Source organism: Citrus clementina, unplaced genomic scaffold (genome assembly GCF_000493195.1).
Source record: "Citrus clementina cultivar Clemenules unplaced genomic scaffold, Citrus_clementina_v1.0 scaffold_8, whole genome shotgun sequence".
Lineage (NCBI taxonomy): Eukaryota > Viridiplantae > Streptophyta > Magnoliopsida > Sapindales > Rutaceae > Citrus > Citrus x clementina.
The window spans coordinates 19,326,700-19,350,481 of NW_006262022.1; the positions used below are offsets into that span (position 1 = coordinate 19,326,700).

At 35.6% G+C, this 23,782-nt stretch overlaps 2 protein-coding genes across 2 annotated transcripts; both read left to right on the forward strand.

Moving 5' to 3' along the window:
* The first annotated feature begins 17,268 nt into the window (after window positions 1-17,268).
* Window positions 17,269-19,617, forward strand: LOC18034949 (F-box protein CPR1). Its single transcript, XM_006424150.2, has 2 exons — window positions 17,269-18,726; window positions 19,156-19,617. The coding sequence occupies exon 1, from the start codon at window positions 17,594-17,596 to the stop codon at window positions 18,692-18,694; it is 1,101 nt and encodes a 366-aa protein (XP_006424213.1). The 5' UTR covers window positions 17,269-17,593; the 3' UTR covers window positions 18,695-18,726; window positions 19,156-19,617.
* A 938-nt stretch (window positions 19,618-20,555) lies between these two features.
* On the forward strand, window positions 20,556-22,245 carry LOC18035463 (nuclear transcription factor Y subunit B-10). Its single transcript, XM_006424151.2, has 2 exons — window positions 20,556-20,939; window positions 21,766-22,245. The coding sequence occupies exons 1-2, from the start codon at window positions 20,834-20,836 to the stop codon at window positions 22,104-22,106; spliced, it is 447 nt and encodes a 148-aa protein (XP_006424214.1). The 5' UTR covers window positions 20,556-20,833; the 3' UTR covers window positions 22,107-22,245.
* The last annotated feature ends 1,537 nt before the right edge of the window (window positions 22,246-23,782 follow it).

The window sequence follows — 23,782 nt, forward strand, 5'->3', positions numbered from 1 at the left end:
ACGGTCGAAAACCTTAGGAGGAACATAAAAGGAAAAATGGCACTGTTCACATGTACGGTTCTATTCACATGTACGGTACTGTCTACGTTACTATTCACGACACTGCTCACATAAACGGATCGATGACGTGGCATTGACCGATGATGTGGCATTGACTGATGAGGTGTCATGATCCTGTTGGTCTAAAATTCTTATGAACTGTTGATGGTGACATGGCAGCATATTAGTGGACCAAAACTTGCGCGTACGGTACATGCATTACACAGGATTATTTTCAACCAAACCGCATTACTGTTCAAAGCCGGGTCAAACCGTGTTACTGTTCATCCACGTGGTCAAACCGCGTACTGTTGACTGATGACGTGGCGCAATCCTGAGCGTCCAAACTGTTTTTAATCCGATGGCTATGATTTACTCCATGTATCTATAAAAAGGGGGCCTCTCCCCCCTAATTTGATATCTCTGAATCCATTTTTGGACTCCATTTTCTGTAATTCCCTCTCCATCTTATATTTTCTACGTATTTTAATAAATTCCCATTTTGCCCCTAGTTCAATTATGAGTAGCTAATTTTCTTTCAAGCTTAGGTTGAAGGTGAAGTCTCAACATGTGTTATGGGCTTTATTTGGTAAATTTATTTTCTTTTCCCCTCTAATTTTTGTGGATGATTTGACTTTTCGTCGACAAATAATAATAATCTTGTCTAGATACCGCTTTGGTTACACCGGCTCTCTAGTATAAGGTTATTATTATTTGGCACGATAAGCCCTTAGCACCATATTGATTAGAGTGTGGTTCATGAGGTGTGGATTCCCCCCTCATGATTTAATTGGCATTAATAATGAATATTTAGCCCATGGTGCATGTTGATACGGATCCAGATACCCAAGTGCTTCATTTCAATAGATTTATCTTCAATTTATTCTCTCCATTTTAATTCCAATTTTAGAATATTCCAAATCAATTTCACCAGAAATCCAACCACCCATTTACAAAATTAATTCTCACACAATTAAAATTCACCTCCTTGTGGGATCGACACTCGTCACCATTAGTCTATTCTACAATAGATTCGTGCACCTGCGAGTTCAATAAAATTTGCACAACAATAAGTTTAAAATTAAGGATTAGGATCATCTCCTAATTCTTTTCTTGAACAATGATTATCTCTTAGATTTTTTTTCTCTCCTAGTTTAATGAGTGGTTAAGATTGAGTTTTGAACTTTGACATTGACTATCAAACCAGTTTTTCAAATGGTGGCTCTAGGTTTATTTATGCTTCTGCTGAAAAGTCCACTATATTAAATTATGGATAGATTTAGCCATATTACAACTAGTAGGAATTCAACTTGGATAGAAAAAAAATATTTACAAATAACTATAAATTATCTGAAATGATGTAGATTTATTATCAAAAAAATTCTTTTGTTCTCTTTTTAGATGAGATCATACGGCTAAATTAATTTTGACAAAGGATGTAAAATATGTTGTGTTGTAAATTATGGTAAAATATTTTGATAGAAGGGGTAAGTTCAACTGACATAATTTTATACATAAATTTTGTACTTTTTTAGACAAAAACTAATTAAAGTACATTTTATTTTGGTGTTAAATATGATAATTTTTTATTTTATTTATATGTTTTCTTAAAGATAGTAGCGTAGGCAAAATCTAAATTAATTTTTAACCTTCTACTTTTCCATTATTTGAATCCAAGTGCCTAGTTAAAGAAAATTATTTAAAAACCAACTGGTCAAACTTGTAATGCAAGTACTATATGTTTGGTGAGATGTTAACGGGTAAACATGTTATTTCAATTGTTAACTTGAGTTCAGAAACGGGTATATAATAATTTTCATGGTTGGTTTTAACAAGATTCAAGATTGTGAATTTGTGATCGACAGAATGACTAAAATAGTGAATCCCAATTAGATAATGAAATGTTGATTTTCATTCTTTTATCAATTTTACAGAAAACTCCACGCTTTGGTTCACACCCATTTGCCTTCTCAGACATTTTATCCAACACGTCGTTTACTCAGCCGAGTAACAAGTTGCGACGCCGCCTCAAGATTTGGTCAAAGACATACCGAGTGGACTACCGGTGAAGTCTCTCTGGCGCTTCAGGTCCGTTTTCCGAAAGCAGTTTATTCATTAGTTGGCAGCCAAGAATTCATAAAGCTCCATATCTCAAGCGTTCCATTCGAACCAATTCCAATCTCGGCCGCATTTTTTTTTAAAGAATTATCTAAAAAGTTCGTCTGTACAACCTTGGATTCCCTTGATAACTTTGTAGAAATCGATCACCCATATACAGTGGACATCATGCTTCAGTTATTGGCTGTTGCAATGAATTACCCTTAATAATAGAATTGCTCTTTACTTCTCAACTCTTCGGAATCTCCGCTTTAACAAAGTGTCCAAATCGATACTCAAGATCATTAGAATTCAAGTTGTGTTGCCTTCTTGTTATTAACAAGTTGACATGGCAATTGGTGAACAACAAACTTATAATGCTGAATTTAAAGATATATAACGGCCGGTTTCGTTGAATGCTATGCTTTAAATTAAAATCTTAGCATTTACGGATTTTTTTGTATCCTATGCATTTGGTAATTTGTTTATAAAACTGTTTCAACTATCTTCGAGAATTGGTGAAGAGTCTTGGGTCCCTGAATTGCACTCTACCAAACCAATGTCAAGGCTCCCACCAGATGCAATCATCGAAATACTAAGCCGACTACCCACCAAGTCTCCTGAGATTCAGATGCTTGTCAAAGTCATTCCGTTCCTTAATCGACAGCCCAGATTTCGTAAAATTACATCTGAACCGCTCCATGGAAACTAACTCAAATCTCAGCCTCATTCTTGTAGCTATACCCCCCAACCAATTCTTCTCCGCAAGTTTTGATTCCAATATGGATAATAATGCAATAACACTTCATCGCCCATTTTATCATTTTGTAATTTTTGGTTCTTCCAATGGATTACTTGCTTTACAAGGCTATAGTAGAGCGGCACGTACTGGGGATTGGTTCTTTTATTTTTGTTGGAATCTATGGTGAATAAATTTTAAAATTAGAGTTTAAGATTAACAGAGGAACTTTGACCTCAACAACACAAGTTTGTTTAACTAGGAATAACTGACTGCCTTTTTATTCATGTCTTTCATGGCTTAAATAGCCATTAAGTACAACCAAAACTAACTTATTGACCAAATCCCAAAGAAACATGGAAAATTAATTATTCCCACAAGACTAGGTCCAACTTAGCAACCATTGACTCACTAAACTCAAATTCAAGTCATAATTTTAAAATATAATAAGACTTTGAAAAATAAATAAATTTAAGACCTGTAACAATTTCTCCCCTCTTAAGAAATAGCCTTGTCCTCAAGGCTATAACTAGGGAATTCATTTTCAATAACTCAAATACGAGGGCCAACTATGGAGGGTTTATAACTTCCATGTCTTCATCAGCATTGCTATCATTGAAACAAGCTTGAATCATGAATAATTTTTTGCAACGATGTCTAAGACCAAATTGTTCATTACACTTGAAGCATAGTCATTTCTTCCTTCTCTCATCTATCTCTTATGTGCTAAGCCTTTTTATGGGCGTTGGCATGGAGCTGTTTTGAGCTTCAAGAAATTTGAATAGCCCTTGAGAGTGATTACGAGCTTTATATAGGCGAGCTAACCCGATGGTTGAAGATAATGTTGTTGGACAACATGCTAATACATCCGCCTTGATTGAATCATGTAACCCACTAATAAAACAACTGACTTGACAGTTTTGAGGAAGGTGTTCAACCTTTGCTAATAATCTCTCAAATAAGTTTGATATTCTTTGACTGACCCAACTTGTCTTAGCTTGATTAACTCCCCAAAGAAATCTTAAAAATTTGTAGCTCCATACCTTTGGTTCAAGCCATCTCGAAATTCCTACCAAGTCATCACTTCTTTTTCTTGCTTAAGTAGTTGATACCATAATTGAGTGTCACATTAGAGATGAAATGATGCTAGTGCCACACGATCTTCTTCTGCTATATGGTTAAAGTCGAAAAATTGCTCTACTCTGCAAAACCAACTCATCGTGTCTTCTTCTCCACTAAAGTGAGGGAAGTCAATTTTGACAAGCCTGGGAGCATATTGTGAGCCATTTGGTGTGTGTCATTAGCATTGCTGGATCGTCTTGCTGGATTCTGGAATTGTGCCATGGAATTTTCTCCTTCCTTATCATGTTGTGTGTTGGTTCGTGTAGCAAGTTGCAAGGAGAGTTCATTAAGTTTCTCTAAGATTTGTTGCTGGCCTGCAGTGAGAGAGTTCACATCATTCTCCAACTTCTCCACTCGTGAATCCATGCCCTTGCTCTGATACCACTGTGGCACGTACTGGGGATTGGTTCTTTTATTTTTGTTGGAACCTATGATGAATAAATTTTAAAACTAGAGTTTAAGGTTAATAGAGGAACCTTGGCCTCAACAACACAAGTTTGTTTAACTTGGAATAACTGACTGCCTCTTTATTCATGGCTTTCATGGCTTCAATAGCCATCAAGTACAACCAAAACTAACTTATTGACCAAATCCTAAATAAACAGGGAAAATTAATTCTTCCCACTAGACTATGTCCAACTTAACAACCATTGACTCTAAACTCAAATTCAAGTTATAATTTTAAAATATAATAAGACTTTGAAAAATAAATAAATTTAAGACCCCGTAACATAGAGGTATAGCTTTGTGGAACCCCTCGGCCAAGAAACACAAGACATTGCCAAAATTCTGGAATGATTTCAGATATTATGATTGCATTGCTGATGGATTTGGTTACGACACAATTAGCGACGACTAAATGTTGGTCATAATCATACAATTCGGTAAAAATAAAGTTGATTACACTGAGGTTACTGTTTACAGCCTGAAAACTAATTTTTGGCGACAGATTAAAGAGTCGTCGTTTTCGTTTTTCTTCCCCCTAAGAACTGAAGCTCTTGCTGTCGGGGCTTTACATTGGCTGACGTTCAAAACCACCAGCACAACAGAAGGTTACGGTTTGATTCTTGCATTTGATCTAAAGACCGAGAAATTTTTTCAAGCGCCTTTGCCTGATATAAAAGATAAAGCATGTTTTGACTTTCATGTTCTTAGTGGATCTCTATCTCTAACTTGCATCATTTACAATCATCAGCAACCTGGTAGTATTTGGGTAATGAAGGAATATGGGATGATGGAGTCTTGGACTAAACTTTTTTCTTGCTCTGTGGAGGGAGTGCGTCGACCGCTGGCTTATTCAAAGAATGGGGATTGAGTTTTCGTTCATAAAAGTGGGAAGCCCCTTTATTGGTACCATGTCGAGAAAATGATGGAGGTTAGATTGGTTCATATTCATGGAGCGCCACACTTTTTTCGTAGTGTAGCTATTTATGTGGACAGTCTTGTTTTACCCTATGCTTTTTTTTTTTTATAAGAAAGTATAACTTTCATTGAAAAACTAAGAGAATAAATACAAAAGTTCGGTGGGCAGATCCCAATCCAAATTTCCGGTTTATCAAAATTTAAGGCTAAACTAGCTAAATTATGGGCAGTGTTGTTACAATTTCTAAGTGTGTGCTAAACCATAACATTTTTTAGCCTTTTTATCCTTTGTTGAGCCTCAGAAATGATCCAACCAATCTCCAGCTTGCTGCTCTTCTTACCTGTGATTAGATTCACCACTTCTTGACAATCTGATTCAACAACTAGTGGATTGCAAGCTGAATTTTCTGCAATTTCTATACCCCAATTTGTTGCTTCAGCTTCTGCAAAAGCTACACAACTAAAAAATCTTGATTTTTTAACAGCAACAACTACAAATTCTACCTTATGATTTCTGATAACAATTCCTAACCCAACGAATTGATCATTTGACTTGATTGCTGCATCTACATTCATTTTAAGCCATCCTTCAAGCGGAGGTTTCCAACTTGGCTAAAGAGAAGACACCTGCTGTGGATCATCTTGCCTTTGGGGAGCTTTGACTCTTCTATAAGACTCCACTATTGCTTCAGCTCTAGCTATTGCTATTTGAACATCAACTTCCTTCTTTTCCATGACAAAAGGATTCCTAGAGTGTCAGTTTGCCCAACATAAAGCCACAATCATCTCCATGTCTCTTATATTTCTTCTAACTGTTAGTCCATGTAGCACTCTCAACATGTCTCGATTGACCAGGTGGTTAATGTCCTTAAATTTGCTGAGCTTGTTGAAAAGTTGACAAAACTTGGTGACAAATTAGCCAAAGTTGGCACCGACCTTGGAAATTTGACACATGCATGTGGCTAAGCATGCAAAGCTTGAAAAATTGGGACAGACCCTTAGAAATTTAGATGAAGATGTGACAGTTTGACAAATTCACAACAACTTTGACAATTTGGCAAATTGTTAGTGAAGGTCGAATTTGTAATAGTGCAAAATACTTCCTATAAATAGAGGAAGTTTTTTCATTTGTTTAACATCCCAAAATTGTTAAGTTTATAAGTTTATAAGTTTTTAAGCTTTTGAGAGAAGTGAGAGAAGTGTGTCTGGGAAATTTATCTTTCCTGTAGAGTGTGAGAGTATTGGGTATATTTGGGTTTCCAGGAAGTGAGATTCGTTACTCAAATATTGTACTCTATTAATTGTTAAATAAACAATTATTCTTTCTTGCCTTCGTGGATGTAGGTTTAATTACCGAACCACGTAATTCTTGTGTCCTTTATTTTTCTATAATTATTTGGTGCGCTTGATTCCGTATTCCGCGCACAACAAGTGGTATCAGAGCCAACGGTTCGTACTTGGGGGGATACGGTATTGTTCACGTATACGATATTGTTCACATACGGTACTGTTTACGAATACGGTGGAGACGGCCATTTGTACTTGGGAGACAGTCTATTGTAAGTAATGTGTATTTTTGCATGTCTAGGAAATCTCTGTCAACAAAGGCGATAAGAGTCTAAGGATTCTGGTTTTTAATTAGAACCGAGTTCCCATCCAGTCTTCTGGGAACTTTCCTGGTGCATTTATTCACGCGAAATTAACATCATAGAGACTGTTTTTCAAGTGGAAATAGTTCGTTGAGAAAATGGTAGAAGGTGAAACTTCTAGAATTAGAGAGAGATCTACCGAGACTGTTTCAGGAGACACTTCAGGTGGGAGGCGAGATTTGTCAAATCGCTATTCAGCACATGTTATAGGAGGCCAGAAGATCGGTGTTGAAAAGTTTGATGGGAAAATCAACTTCGGCATGTGAAGGCGCAAAGTTATGAATGCCCTTATTCAAATCGATCTCGATGTTATTCTGAAAAATAAAAGACACTTGTATGATAAAGAAATTTGGGATCGTATGAATGAAAAAATATGTGGTCAGATCAGATCTTGTTTGACCAAGGAGGTGGAATACTTGGTGAAGGATGAAGAGTATGCGATGACTTTGTGGCGTACATTAGAGGAGAAGTACTTGCTAAAAAGTCCTGAAAATTACCTTCATGTAATGAGCCAAGTATATGGCTTTCGAATGAAGCCTGGGGTGTCAATGCACGATCATGTCTCAAGATTTGAAAAGTTACTTGCTGATTTGAAGAATCTTGATGAAGATATTAAGGATGAAGTCAAGGCTATGATTCTGTTACACTCACTACCAGAGGAATATAGCCATTTTGTGACTACCTTGATATATGGGAAAAGCGTGATCATCTTCAAAGATGTTTGCACAACATTGACTAACTTGGAGATTCGGAATAATAATAAAAATTCTGAACGAGCATCGTCTGAAGCTTTGGTAAGCAGAGATTGAGCGATGAAGAAAAAGAAAAAGCGTGGTGGAAAGAATTCTCGATCCAAATCGAGAAGCAGAAATATAGCTCGAGACGAGTGTGCCTTTTGTCATGAAAAGGGCCATTGGAGGAAAGATTGTTCAAAGGCTCAAAAGAGAGATGAGAAGAAACCAGCAGCAGCAAACATGGCACGAAAAAATGAAGACTTTGATTATTCACTAAGTATTACTCCTGCAGCATACGTGGCTAGTTCGAGCGAGTGGATACTTGATACTGGAGCAACCTATCATTTGTGTCCCATTAAGGAATGGTTTACGGATTTCAGCGAATTGGAATCTGGTGCATTTATGATGGAGAATGATCAACTTTGTCGCACAATGGGGATAAGAATAATTCGACTCAAAATGTTTGGTGGAATGATCAGAGAACTCAAAAAAGTTAGATTTGTTTCAGTTTTAAAGAAAAATCTAATTTCTGTGGGTGTTTTGGAAGCTAAAGGCTACAAGATTACCATTAGAAATGGCACAATGAAGTTTACACATGGGGCTATGGTGATTCTGCAAGAGGTTCGGCGTCACAATCTGTACTATTTGAAGGGAGGTACAACTGATGAAACAAATATTGTTGAGGCGCACAGTGACACCACCAAGTTATGGCATATACGATTGGGACATGCTGAAGAGAAGTCTTTGCAAACTCTGATGAGACACGGACTCTTAAAAGGTACCAAAACCTGTAAATTAAATTTCTGTGAGCATTGTGTAGTAGGCAAGAAAACAAGGGTCAAGTTTGGTACAGCTAATCACAATACTCGTGAGATCCTTGAATATGTTCACAGTGATGTATAGGGACCAATTAAGACTGCATCAATTGGTGGAAGTCATTATTTTGTTATATTTGTTGATGATTTCTCTAAACGTGTGTGGGTGTACACTATGTGAGCAAATGATGAGGTTCTAGATATTTTCTTGAAATGGAAGAAATTGGTGGAGACTCAAACTGGCAGAAAGATCAAAGTATTACGATATGATAATAGGGGTGAATATACTTCTGATCCATTCTTGCAAGTATGCCAGAACGAGGGTATTAAAAGACATTTCACGGTGAGACATACTCCACAACAGAACGGTGTGGCTGAGCATATGAATCGTACTTTACTGGAGAAGGTACGGTGTATGTTATCTAATGCTGGTTTAGATAAAAGTTTTGGGCTGAAGCTGTGAGTTACGCAAGTCACTTGGTAAACCGGTTGCCTTCTGCTGCAATTAGAGGTAAAACTCCTATGGAAATGTAGTCTAGAAAGTATGCACAAGACTATAATTTCCTTCGTATATTTGGGTGTCTAGGTTATTATCATGTCAAAGATGGTAAACTGGATCCTCGTGCTAGAAAAGCTATCTTTATGGGATTCAAAGGTGGAGTAAAGGGCTTCAAGCTTTAGAATCTCGAAGATAAAAGGTTTTTGTGTAGCAGAGATGTCACGTTTGATGAAGCTTCAATAATGAAAGCTTCAATAATGAAAGCTTCAAGTTCTCAGCAGGTGGAGAACAAGACCAAAGAGGTATTACAGCGGGTGGAGTTTGATGCAACTCCATATGTACCAGTTAGTTCTACATCAAAGAATGGTTCAACTATGGAGGTGACACCTAGAGTTGAAGAAGAGGTTGTTTCTTCTGATGTCCCACAAAATAAAGAAACAATTAATGATGTAGATAATGATGATTTGATAGCAACAAGGGGACCAAGAAGAGAGATAAAGAAACCCAGATGACTTACTAAAGATATGGTGGTAGCCTATGCACTTTCAGTTATTGATGATGACATCTCTAACACTTTCGGTGAAGCATTACGTAGCAGTGAAAGTGATCAGTGGAAGTTAGCCATGGAGGAAGAGATGAAATCTCTCCATCAAAACCAGACTTGGGAACTTGTAAAGTTACCAAAGGGGAAAAGGACTATTGGCAATAAATGGGTCTACACCAAAAAGCAAGAATCTCTGAATCAAACAACTCCTCGATATAAGGCAAGGCTCGTGGCAAAAGGTTTTACTCAAAAGGAAGGTATTGACTACAATGAAGTTTTCTCTCCAGTTGTTAAACATACTTCTATTCGTATCTTACTTGTCTTAGTTGCAGAATATGAGTTAGAGTTGGCTCAATTGGATGTTAAGACGACATTCGTACATGGAGATTTGGAGGAGGAAATCTATATGATTCAGCCTTGTGGTTTCAGAGTTGCTGGAAAGGAGAATCATGTGTGTAGGTTGATTAAATCTTTGTACAGACTGAAGCAATCGCCAAGGCAGTAGTACAAAAGATTTGATCAATTTATACAATGGCAGAAATTCACCAGAAGTGAACACGATCATTGTGTTTACTTTAGAAGACTACCAGATGGAGCTTTCATCTATATATTACTCTATGTCGACGATATACTTATAGCTTCGAAAAATGGAGATGAGATCAAAAGATTAAAGAAGCAGCTGGTTTCTAAGTCGAGAGGAAAGACTTGGGTGATGCACAGAGAATACTTGGAATGGAGATTCGTATAGACAAGAAGAATGAGAGCGTATGGTTGACTCAAAAGTCTTATTTGAAGAAAGTGCTAGAAAGATTCGGTATGGATAACAAAACAAAACCAGTATGTACACCTCTAGCTCCTCATTTCAAATTAAGCTCTTCTTCATGTCCTAGATCTCAAGAAGAGCGCGATTACATGGCTCGTGTTCCATATGCTAGAGTAGTCTTATGTATGTTATGGTATGCACAAGGCCCGATATATCTCAAGCAGTGAGCATGGTTAGCAGATCCATGCACAATCTAGGTAAAAATCAATGGCTTGCGTTAAAGTGGATTCTCCGATATCTGTATGGGACAGTTGATGTTGGGTTATTGTTCAAGAAGGATTGTGGTTAACAATGTGTTGGGTATTGTGATTCTGATTTTGCTGGAGACCTTGACAAGCGAAGATCAACAACGGGCTACATATTCACATTGAGTAGAGGTCCGGTTAGCTGGAGGTCAATTCTACAATCGACAATTGCTTTGTCCACTACGGAAGTAAAGTATATGGCAACAACTAAAGCTGTAAAAGAAGCTATCTGGTTGAAAGACTTGTTAGGTGATTTGGGAGTAATCCAGGAGAATATTGTGGTCTTTTGTGATAATCAAAGTGCGATATTCCTTGCGAAGAATCAAACATATCACGCTCGGACGAAGCACATAGATGTGAAATATCATTATGTGAAAGAGATTATCGAGAGCGGTGTTGTGTTGTTGAGAAAGATCGATACCAAAGATAATCTATCAGATATGTTGAGGAAGGTAGTTTCTGGAGTTAAGTTTCAACATTGCTTGAAACTAATTCAAATCTTTCGATTGTGTTAAGTTATGTCCTTCGGGAATTTTAAACTACGGTTGGCTTGATCCCAAATTTTGGGTACGTAGGTAGTCACAGAGATGCAACTACTTTGGGGATGATAATCCGTTGGTAAGTCGGCTCAGATTTGGACAAATCTTCGCCGAGGTAGAGAATTGTTGAAAAGTTGACAAAACTTGGTGACAAATTAGTCAAAGTTGGCACCGACCTTGGAAATTTGACACATGCATGTGGCTAAGCATGCAAAGCTTGAAAAGTTGGCACAGACCCTTAGAAATTTGGATGAAGCATGTGACAGTTTGACAAATTCACAACAACTTTGACAATTTGGCAAATTGTTGGTGAAGGCCGAATTTGTAATAATGCAAAATACTTCCTATAAATAGAGGGAGTTTTTTCATTTGTTTAGCATCCCAAAATTGTTAAGCTTATAAGTTTCTAAGCTTTTGAGAGAAGTGAGAGAAGTGTGTCTAGGGAATTTATCTTTCCTGCAGAGTGTGAGAGTACTGCGTATATTTGGGTTTCTGGGAAGTGAGATTTGTTACTCAAATATTGTACTCTATTAATTGTTAAATAAACAATTATTATTTCTTACCTCCGTGGATGTAGGTTTAAATTATCGAACCACGTAATTTTTGTGTCCTTTATTTTTCTATAATTATTTGATGCGTTTGATTCCGCATTCCGCACATAACAGAGCTTCCACATTTTTTGTGAAGCTTTGCACTCTATTAGAGCATGAAAGACATTTTCCCCTTTGCTGCCGCATTTTTGACACCATGGATCTTGAACAACTTTCTTGTTCCACAAATTCTCTGTAGTTGCCAACAGATTTTGAGTTGCTCTCCATATGAAAATTTTTATCTTTACTGGAATTTCAAGCTTCCAAATCACGTTCCACTCTATTAGACTGGTTCTTGAGGTGCTTAGACAGTTTGACTGGAGTACCTTCTTCCTCATACATATCTTCTTTTTTTATCTCCAAGATCTTCATTAGCGGCTTTGTAACGTCTATAGAGACTCTAACTCTGATTACTTCCCCCATACAATCCCCATTTGCATCATTTTTAACTTCCTCGACTTTGCCAATAACCTCCACAAGTTTTGATATTGTCTCTCTGTCCATGCACATTATGGGCACATTTTGGAGTTGTACCCAAAATTATACATGGGTAAAAGACTGCTTTAATATATTTCTAATTCCCTTTGGTTCTGTAAACACAATAAGTGCCCTGGCAAAATGCCATGGCCCTCCTTTTAATGCCCTTTTCTTATCCACTTCTGCTCCAAATTTAAACATGAACACGTTATCCCCCAAGCTTTCCACCTTCACCTTTTTTTTTTTTATTCGGCCACGCATGCTGAAGTGCTATCCTTAGCCCTTCCTTGTTTACACTTTTGTTTGTCATCACTTTTCTAACTAAACATCCAGCTACAATTTTCACCCCTTTCGATTTCATTTTGTTCTTGAAAGTAACTTTGCCTTCCTCTACCCTTGATAACTTAATGGCTTTGCATCTCCGAATCAGCTCTTCTGTATCCATAGCTAAAACGGACACCTTTTAAGCACTAAACAAACCTTCCACACCGCTACCACGCCAAAGACTTTAAAAAGACACGCACACTACTTTAAAAAAACAAAGACAAAAGGTAAAAGAAACAAAGATGGGGCTGCAAAAGCAAAGAAAAGTATAAAAACCTTTAAACTAAACCCAAGTGGTGGGTACAAAGGAGGGTCCTCGTAACCCTATCAAAACCTCCATTCTAAGTTTCAGAGAAAACTTTAGAAAGAGGACTCCTATTTGCGTTTGTTTTACCCCATGCTTAATTATACAAGAATATAGGTGTTTGAAAAGGTAGCATTTCTTTTAATTTAGAAATGTTCCTCTTATTTTTTAGAGCTAAGTTTTTAGTTGGACTTCAAAGTTCAAACTGTCTTTATCAATACATATCACTTCTAATTTATGTCATTATTAGGATTCTAATTTAACATTTGTAGGATATATAATGTTATATTAAATTTAAAAAAACTGAGACTTGTTATGGGATTATGTCTATAATGTTTGTGTCACTTTGATGACTTTAGCAAGTAAATGAATAATAAAAACAGCCACATGACTTGTGATATGTGTATCACTATCCCTTCAAACATATGACTTGGGCATCAAACTAACTAATTCATAAGTGTAACACACACAACACTTTAAGATTAAAAAAGTATATTGTTTCCTTGGTTATAAGTAGTCGTCACAATTTGTAAACAAATAGACTTAAAAGAGACCGGGAAATGAAATAGAGAGTACATAAAAAAAAAAGTTTTTTCATTAGCTTGCTTATTATCATTTTGTTCTATTTAACGTCATATCGTTTATATTATCATTTTGTTCTATTTAACGTCATATCGTTTATATCATTCTGCCCTTGTGAATAGTCAGAGTGAGAAGTTATTTTCTTGAGCAAATTGACTGCGTTATATATTCCTTACATTTTATACAGCATTCCCGGTGATTTTGTTTAGTTTTATCAATTATTTTTATTAGCATTTAGAAATCCATCCAAGTATTTGCTTGTAAAATCACACAATAATGCTAAACCTTATAATCAATTTTCTCAAAAACCTTTAGATCTTTGAAAAATTTAGGAGAGACGACAAAAAATGAAAATGAAAAATCCACACTGTAATTATTTGTTTATTTCTTGATTTTGAGCAAATAAAAATGTCTTATTTTAAATCTAATCGCTTAACTTTTTTTCTGGGAGAATAAGACCTGACGCTTATTGCTGGTGTGCATGTTTTATTTACATGGCCCCAAATACCAAATCGACATAATATGATAAATTCACCCCTTGGATAACATATTATTTGCAGAAGCATTAAACAAACTAATATGACACTTTTACCCTTCATGTCAAATAAATTTTACTAAAAAACCACTGAAACAAAAATTTGAAAAAGGAAAGATTATTGCTTTTAAACCTTTTTGCTGCAGCTAATGAACGAACAAACTAATCCAGATAAAAAATCAAGTAAATGAGCATACTTTTCCTGCCTTAGAAAAACCGGGAAACCTTGGCGACGGCAACGCCGACTTCGACGCCTTTGTCTTTCCTCCACCGCCCTTCGTTGACCCTCTTGTTGAACTCATTAGCCTTCTCAGACATTTTATCAAACACCTTGCGTACTCGGCCGGGTAACACAACTGGCGACTGCCGATGGCGAAGCTCCCTCAGGATTTGATCAACGTCATACTAAGTTGGCCACCAGTGAAGTCTCTCTTGCAGCTTCGGGTGCGTTCCGAAAGCATTGTGTTCATTAATTGACAGCCAATAATTCATAAAGCTCCATCTCAGGCGTTCCATTGGAACCAACCCCCATCTCGGCCTCATTTTTAATGAAGAATTATCAGAAAAAATCCGTCTATACAAGCTTGGATTGCTTTGATAATTTCGTAGAAATCGATCACGTGGCTGTTGCAATGGATTAGTTGCGCGTTGCGCTATAAAACAGTGATAAAGGGAGAGTTTTGTGGAACCCGTCAACTAAGAAATGTCATACGTTGCCCAGTATTTTGATTGATTCTAAAAATTATGATGTTCGTGGTTGGATTAGGGTGGATGGGTTTGGTTAGGTGCTTTTACTGATTACTACAAATGGGTAAGAAATTTTCATACAGTTCCAAAAAAAGAGAAAGTATCTTGAAATTTTTGTTAACCGTTTGAAAAGTAATTCTTGGAGTAAAATCAGTGGCTTCCCATTTTGTTATGATGACATTGCTGGATGTGGTGGTGCTGCTGCTGGTGATACTTTGAATTGGGTGGCACTAAAAAAATTCGAACTGTATAGTGAAAGATTTATCTTTGGATTTGATCTAAAGAATGAGGATATTTTTTTCTTGTGGTTGGGCCTGATATACAGGCTAAATGTCCTATTGTAAGTTTGGACGGGTTTGGGGGATGTCTATCATCTGTGAATATTTTTACAATGCATGGGTGATTAAGGAATATGAGGTCAAGGAGTCTTGGACTAAACTGTTTTCATTTTAGCTGGAGGTACTGAGAGTTTCTGACTCTCAAGGAATTGCTTTTGACATTTTTACCAGATGTTTTGCTTTCGATTATTTGAGACCTTTTGCGTATTCAAAGAATGGTAATATAGTTTTAATTTATGATGGATGCTGCAAGCTTTATTGGTATAACTTGAAAGATCTGGGATTTGAGCGCATTGAGCTTCCTGGCCGGCTAGAACATTTTCGCGAAGTAACTCTTTGTGCGGACAGTCCAGTTCCTCTTGATGCTGGTACAGGAATGGGTGTTCAGAGATCAGAGTAGCAGGCAAAGGAAGATCAAAACCAGGCAGAAGAGGTAAAAATAGAATCAATTGATAGTCTTTTATGCACTTACAGATGAATCTCATTAAAAGGTATGCAAATTCATTTCATCAGCTTGTTTAAGAAAATGTTATGCAATCAAGTAGAGAATTAAGTAAATCTTTTTTATTCTTTGATAATATTCAACCTACCAGAAATATGAAGTATATATTAATCTGATTTATGTTCCCTGATCTTTTCTACTGAAAGCATACTAAACTTTTTCTTACTATTGTATCCTGATGGTTTCACATTCTTCAGGGTTTAAATTAGACGGCTTGGCAGTATTTGTGCAAAGGGGAAGTCCGTGATGGAAGTATAGAAGGCTTGGTGAATATATTCTTATAGTACATGTATTTATTCTATTCTTTGGAGGCCAAATGTTGTTCTAGTGTCTTTGTTGTGTGTATAGTTTAAGAAGCAGTTACTTGCACATAAGGTTCTACGTGGTATTAGCTACTGTCCTTTTCAATTTGAAGGATGCTTATCTTGTAATCGGCTGCAATGAAGATGTGCTGTTATGTACATGTCTCTTTTATTGATCAGCTTGTCTTCTTATGTTGAGGAAACTATTGAGGCTGACACAGAGAAGTGATATCATGCAAATTGAATCTCAAATTTTTCATTGAAGTGACTTGATAATTAACTGGCTTCCTTCTTACTACCTAGTAGTGTCATGTTACTTTGATAAGTATATACCTTTTCCAAGGTTTATCATCTAATATGGCGATATCAAATTAATTACAACACATTCTATCTGGAAATTATAACAAATATATATACAATCTGGAAAAATGAAAATTAATTATTTTGCTTGTGAAGGTAGGGTATTCTCCACAGAGACCTTAACATATCAGCCCATCATGAGAGGATATTAAGATTTCAAATCCCTCTTCATCTCTCTGTTTAATTCTTAGTTGTCATTCTTCCACTCTTGATCCTCCCTGCAGTGAGTGAAAAGTATTATAGGCTACTTGTCTCGTCTGTTTGGATTTTACTCTTCTTTTTCGCTAAGATGATCCCGCTATAGGTTTGCAAGTTGAATTCCATCTCCATCTCTTCGATTTTGACAGTAGGGAAAGAATAGAAATGGGATTTAGATAAATTAGGGATTGTTCCTCTTGAAGCTATTGATTTAACTCCATCTCTTTCCTAAACATTACAGGTACTCTTCTCTTGCCGAAAACTTGGTATTCAAACCGCCCGCATAATAATTTACTTCAACTAGATTAAACAACGTCTATGTACTAATTTTCATTTACTGTAGATGAATTTGATGACTTTCCTTTTCATTTCCAAGTATGAGTACAATACCCGCAACAAATCTTTAAGCAAAAGAAGAGTGTTTGAGATGATGAATATATTATAGTGTAAGATTTTTTACCGTTACACTTAAAGAGATCGCTAATATTTGAGGAAACTAACTGAAAATGGTGCTTGTTAAGTTACATAATCATATAACTTGCATCAATCCACTGAAAATTTGAACAAGTGTTGGGTTGATGTAAGTTATGTGATCATGTAATTTAACAACTACCACTGAAAATTATGTATCAACTTCGAGGCGGGGACTCACATTAATATTGTTGGCCCATGTAAGGCAAATTATCTAGTCTTGTTGTGCCAAAGCAGCAACTCACTGGACACTAATTCCAGACAAAAAGCCTAACATAAATGGCCTGCTCAGTGCTCACCATTAATCTAACATGTTACGGGACAAAAGAATATTGTATTTAATTTAAAAAGTACCTCCCACCAAAAAGAAATCTCATCATAACGATAAAGAAAGCCTCATCGTCCACACGTTTTTGTCCTTTTAATCACTCGTCAAAAGGTAGCAGCGGTAAGCAGATGTAAGCCAGCATTAGCAACGAGCAGAGAAATTTCACTTCTCAACATCCAATTCTTCGACTTGGCTCCTGTAATATATTATTCTTCAGGTACTCTTTGCCCTTTGCTTTGATTTGCTTTACTTGTAAGATTTTGTCAATTACCTTTCAAAATCAGTGAAAGGGTCTTGGATATTGGATTGTGCTCAAAACCACTAACAAATGTCAAGCCTCCCACTGGATTTAATCTCCGACATACTAAGCCGGCTGCCGGTAAAGCCTCTGCTGCGCTTCAGGTGCGTATCAAAGTGTTTTTGTGGCTTAATCGACAGCCAAGATTTCGTAAAGCTGCATCTCAATCAAGCCATCGAAACCAACTCCGGTCTCAGTCTTATTGTTCCAACTTTAACGTCAGATAACAAATTTTTCTCTCTGGAGTTAGATTCAGTTGATAATCCTGTTGAAATTGAGTACCCATTTAAGAAATATAATAGGGGTCACACTTCAGTGATTGGTTGTTGCCATGGATTGCTTGCTATGTTTAACCGGAGGTTAGGTATGTCCGTGTTCAACCCAACAACTAAGAAATTCAAACTTTTCCCACAGTTTTGGAGTGATTGTTATACGGATTACATGACTAATAATTTTCACTTCGATGGGTTTGGTTATGATGCTTCTACTGATGACTATAAGTTGGTCAGAATTATACAGTCGTACAAAGTAGATTATCTTGAAGTTATTATTTATAGTTTGAAAGCTGACACTTGGAGACGGACTCGAGAATTCCCATATTATATTCTTGATGATCGATGTAATGGTGTTTTCATTGCCGGTGCTCTGCATTGGTTGGCAGCACGAGGCTCTGTAAGAACTGGTCAAAATATGATTCTTGCATTTGATCTGAAGAGTGAGAAATTTTACGAAGTGCAACAGCCGCATGGAATGAAGGGAGGCTTTTGTAGCCAGGTGGGGGTTTTGCGAGGATGCCTATGGATAAACAGTTATTATCATGATGAGCCTCGCTGCGATATATGGGTGATGAAAGAGTATGGATCGCAACAGTCTTGGTCTAAACTGTGTTCTTTTTCAAAAATGCTTCATGAAACTTGTTATTATACAGAAGCTTTTGCCTTTTCAAAAGATGGGGATAAAGCTTTAATTTATCAGCACAGCAGATGTCTGCATTGGTACAATCTAAAAGATCATAAGCAGGATGTCATTGAGATTCGTAATGAGAACCAAAGCTTTTGGGATGCATTTATCTGCATGGGAAGTCTTGCTTCAATTGATGCTTATACAACTGTAGGTGTGGACACAGTGTAGCTTGCAGAGTAGGGGAAAGATCCAACTACTGGGTAAGGCTGTCGAGTTTCAATATCTTTGCTCTAGCAAAAAATACATTCCATGTAATTACATGTGGTTTTAACTCAATTTCACCACAAGATAGAGCCTATGGTTGTCCAATGCACTTTTCCACGTTAGATATGCAGAAGTGAGAGCATAAACCTTCTTATATCGTACATTAGCCATTACTCATCTAAACTCTGGGAGACTGTTAATGTCAGAATACTATTTATCCCGCTTATCCATTATTTCCAATTAACAAAAAAGGTAATAGAAAAGTCCTAGCTTCTTTAAAGGGATGACTTTCTGACCCTTTCTATCTTGCGGAAGTATTACTCAAAATTTTCCTCACTGACATATGTCAATGGTTTTTTTTTTTCTTTAGGCTGGCTTTGGTAATATTGAGCATATTTGTTCTAATATCTTTGTTGCTTTGATAGGTTAAGGAGCTCTTACTTGCACGAGAGGAGCTATGAAAGTTTTTGCTGCTTTGCTTCTGAAGGATGCTGCTTTCTCTTATAGTTAGCTGAAATGAAGACTTGTTCTTACTCTTCCTGTCTCTTTGATTGGCCAAATTTTTCTAATATACCTATTAGTGTGACTTTACAGATTTATTTACTCACTCTAGCCGTGCTCTTGGAATCAGATTGAGTATGTAATTCGATTGAGACTGTAAATTTCAATTGCTGTGGCATTCATCATCATTATTGTTTTCCTGTTTACAATTTACTTTTTCTGATTGAAGGCTTGGATTTTGTTGATGTTGCTACTTACGACTGGCTCAGAATATTGAAAAATTGTTGTCTATAGTTTGTATAGCAATTGTTGGAGAAGAATCAAAGGCTTGCCATTTTGTTATGATCTCTGTATTTTTACACTTGCTTGTGCTGGCGGGGCTCTGAATCTGGAGGCAATGCAAAATTCGAAACGGAATTGTGAAAGATGGTCAAGGAATTACTTGCACAAGCATCTAGGCTCTAGCTCCTTTATCGGCCAAGCTGTGTTCTATATTGACTTATTGAGCAACTTGTTTTTTTGGCCTTTTGCCACTTGAGACATTTTCTAGTGGCGGCCGAGTGCTCTCAATAAACAAGTTCGAGTTGTGTGCGCATCCGAACATTGGCTTTGTAAATAGGGTTTAGATATTTTTTTTAAGAGTAATGATACAGTCACAAACTCTTGTACAAACTTATTTTGTACAAACTGACGTGGCATTAATTCATTGGTTGAATGGAAATATAAATTAATAAAAACAAATCATGTGGGCCAAGTAATATTTAATTCAACTAATCTTATCATGCCACATCAATTTGTACAAAATAAGTTTGTACAAGAGTTTGTGGCTGTATCATTACTCTTTTTTTAAATATTAACATTTTTTATTTAAACTCTAATTAATATTAAGATTGAACAATTATAATTTAAAAATAAACACTAATTACTATGATTTAATTTTTATTTATATGATGAAAATTTTATAATATCTTTACTATTTTTATCAAAATTATTATTATACTATTAATTTTTGTTTTATAATTATAATCTTTTTTATAATAATTTAAAAATTATAATACTTCAGTACCAAGCAAAATCTTTAGTGGAATAAACATGAGTAAAAATAGAAGTAGCGTATAATAATTGATAATTACATAAACTCTGTGTGCAAGATACACTTTGTTCCCCATAATGTCAAAACATAGGGCACGCTTTCTTTCTTTGTTTTTGCTTTTGTTTTTTTTTTTTTTTTCCCCTCCCTAATTGCTTTATTTTATTTATTTATTTATTTAAAAAAAAAAAGATAAACATGAGTGAAACCAAAAGGGGTTTGATTACTTCGGGTTCGGGTAAATTTAGATAAGTATATAACATTTTTTTTATTTTTGCTTTTTCTTCTTTTCTCTTCCTTTTTGCTGCCATGTCAATGCCTGGAGTTACTAAAAAAACCTCATTTGAAGAAGAATCTGCGAAGAGGAATGGACGCGTAAGCATATTATTCTGAGACGCTTATATATATATAAGCTTGCGTTGCATCTCTGTTATTCCACCAACTGTCAGCAAGGAATGTGAAGAAAGAAATAAACGTAAGGGCTCTTCTTCATACTTTTAGAAATAACAGAAATGATGGGACTCGGGAAATCGGGATTATTCCTGTTAGTGCTCTTGTTTCAGCTTCATCTCCTTTCTACGCATACAATAATTCCCCAGGAGAATCCTGTGGTTACAGGTACTTTTTCTTTTCCTTAAAAATCTTACTCTTCCCTCTTCCAATTCAAGAACATATTGTTTAAGCTAAACCTAAATTAAACAACTTTTATGTTCTAATATATTGTCTACTCTGGATGGTAACTTTGTTTCTATGCGTCAACATAACATCTTCTTGTCGGCAAATTCATGATCATATATATATATATATATATATAGGAAACCATTAAGGGGAGTTTATTTTTCTTAGTATCTTGTTTGAATTGCAGTTAGAATTTTGCTTCTTTGTTTCTAAACTAAATGATTTTTTTTTTTAAAAAAAAAGGCAACATATTGGTAAAGTCTAATTTAGTTTTTAGTTCCTTATTTTTTAAGATTTGAACCGAATAATTAATTAAATAAAAAATTAATCTTTTAACCTTGGGACAAAAGAGGGAAAAAAAATTTTGAAAATCTTGTTTTGTTTTCAAATATACATGTAAAGACTAGTTTAAAATCTAAAATATAAGAATTTGTTTGACTCTTTACTGTCTTACGTAGTGTTTAGTAGCTTCTCCAAACCCAAAAAGTAAAAAAATTGTAAATAATTAGAATAAATCAAGGAATTTTTGCATACCCCCAACATGCCAAGATTACTTGGCATCTGCAAAAGGCAAAATATTCCTTGCTTGTGGTTGAGGATGGATAGCCGTGGAAACTTTTTATGTTAAAGGGCATGTTTATGGCCCAATTGGGCCGACAGATGCTTGTGCCCTGGGCCCAAGGCCCATGCAAGCAATAATTCGATGCGGTGGTAGCAAAAAATAGTATGTCCGCAATGATTTTACATGGTGCCACTTTTTCTGTAGACACTGATAAGCAACAAAACGTACGCCCAATACTCCAAGAAAAAGCAGCCGTGAGTAGGCGTGGCGGCGGTGGCGGAGGCCACGGAAGTAGTGGCGGTCATGGAGGTTCCGGCGGCCACGGGGGAAGGGAAGCGGCCCGCAGCAATGGGGATACATCACCACACACGCAAGGTGGTGGCGCGGTTATTCCCCTTTATGCGGCCGGTGCGGCCGGTGGTGCTCAGAACCACCGTAACGACCACCACCATCATGGATCTAACGATGCAAGCCTTGGTCGAAGTGGCCTGAATTACTTGCTTTGCACTATTTTGGTGTCACTTGTTTTTGCACATTTCATGTAATATTTTTCCTTTTTTTTGTTTAATAATATCATGATACCGACTTTATAATGTATGGATTGTAGGCTTGTAGCTTTCGCGTTGATTGCTTTTACAATTTTAACAGTAGATGTATATAATAGTAAGTTGAGATTAATCAATATTTCTTTTTTTTTGTCATTTTTTGTTTCATTTTTAACAAGTTACGACTATATTTCATCAATTTCTTGATCTTGTCCTTTTTTCTTTTTCTTTTTTGAGATTGCAATGCAATTTAGTTCACTATTTCAAAGTCGTAGCAATTCCATATTAATTTGCTAATAGTGAAGAGCACAAAGTACAAGTCGTAAATGCTTATGAGCCAGTTTAGAATTGCGGTTGAAATTTAATAAGTTGTTTATTTTATAATTTTTTATAAAAAATAGTGTTTGGTAAATTTTATAAAATCAACTTATTTCATAATTTTCTCTATTTTGTCGGTAGCTTTTAAAAACAAATAGGGAGTTGCTTTTCATAAGCAACTTATTTAATAAACTACTACATCTTTTTTAAAATTTTTATTATAACCCTATATTTTAATAAAAAGACAATTATATTTTTTTATCAATAAACCCTAATATATAAATTATCATATATCATATTAGCGACATAATTTAGTTACTGTTAGAACCACATACGTTCTCTCCAGTTTTGATCCAGTAAGTTCATATTCTAATTTCATAATTATGACTTTTAAAGTTTAATCTATATATATTTATATTTTTAATCAAAGAGCATCACAATACTAATGGCTCTGGATCCCAAAAAATTGAAAATTTGAGGAACTTTATTGCAAAAAATTTCTTGTGAATGTAATATCTATTACTTTTTATTTTATTTGGATTATGTATAAGTATGAACTTTTATCATATTTCATATAACAGATTATGAAGTTCTTTAGATTTTTTTTTTTATTGAGTTTTTTTAATATAATTTCATATATTTAAGAAAAAAAGATATGTTTAAACAATTAATTAAACATACTATAAAAATAACAAGCGATTAAAAACTTATGTTTATTTTGGTCATTTTATAATAAAAGAATAATTTCGTAATAAAATTTACCAAACGCATGTACTCTACTTTTTAAACTCACGGCAACCGCAACAACACAGTTTACTAAACACCAAGTTATTTTTTTAATCAGTAGCTTATTTTTTCTGCACAATATAAACAACTTATTTCATCAGCCTCTGCAATCCCAAAGTGGCCCTATACTATCTATATATAGGTATTTTTTTTAGTTTGAGTAGTCCAAACAATTTACAATTGTTTAAACACTTTTTAATTAGAGTAGCCAAACACTTTGCACAAGTACTCTCTCTCTCTCTCTCTCTGTTTGAAAAGGTATTATTCAGTTAGCCCTCCCAGTTAACCGTTGGCTACATAATGAATCGATAAAAAATATCTAAAATATAGTAATTAGTATTGACTCTCACGTGTTAGCATTGCTGAAATTTTTGAGAGAATTGGAAGGTTATTTTGCCTATGGCTTGTAAGCTAGTTACACGGTCCTAGAAAATTTTAAATTAAAAAGTTATAAAAATAGTAAAAGAAAAAAAAAGGGGGGGGGGAGGGGGGGGGGGGGGGGGGGAAACAAATTCAAACGCGGGGCAAATTTTTTTAAAAGTCTTACCAAAAAATAAAAAATTTTTATGGGA

What these genes read in the sequence shown, in the direction of transcription:
- LOC18034949 (XM_006424150.2), top strand. Translation starts at nt 17,594, where the DNA reads ATGTCAAGCCTCCCACTGGATTTAATCTCCGACATACTAAGCCGGCTG.
- LOC18035463 (XM_006424151.2), top strand. Translation starts at nt 20,834, where the DNA reads ATGATGGGACTCGGGAAATCGGGATTATTCCTGTTAGTGCTCTTGTTT. An exon ending in GGAGAATCCTGTGGTTACAG is followed by an intron (nt 20,940 to 21,765) that starts GTACTTTTTCTT and finishes CTTTTTCTGTAG; the next exon opens with ACACTGATAAGCAACAAAAC.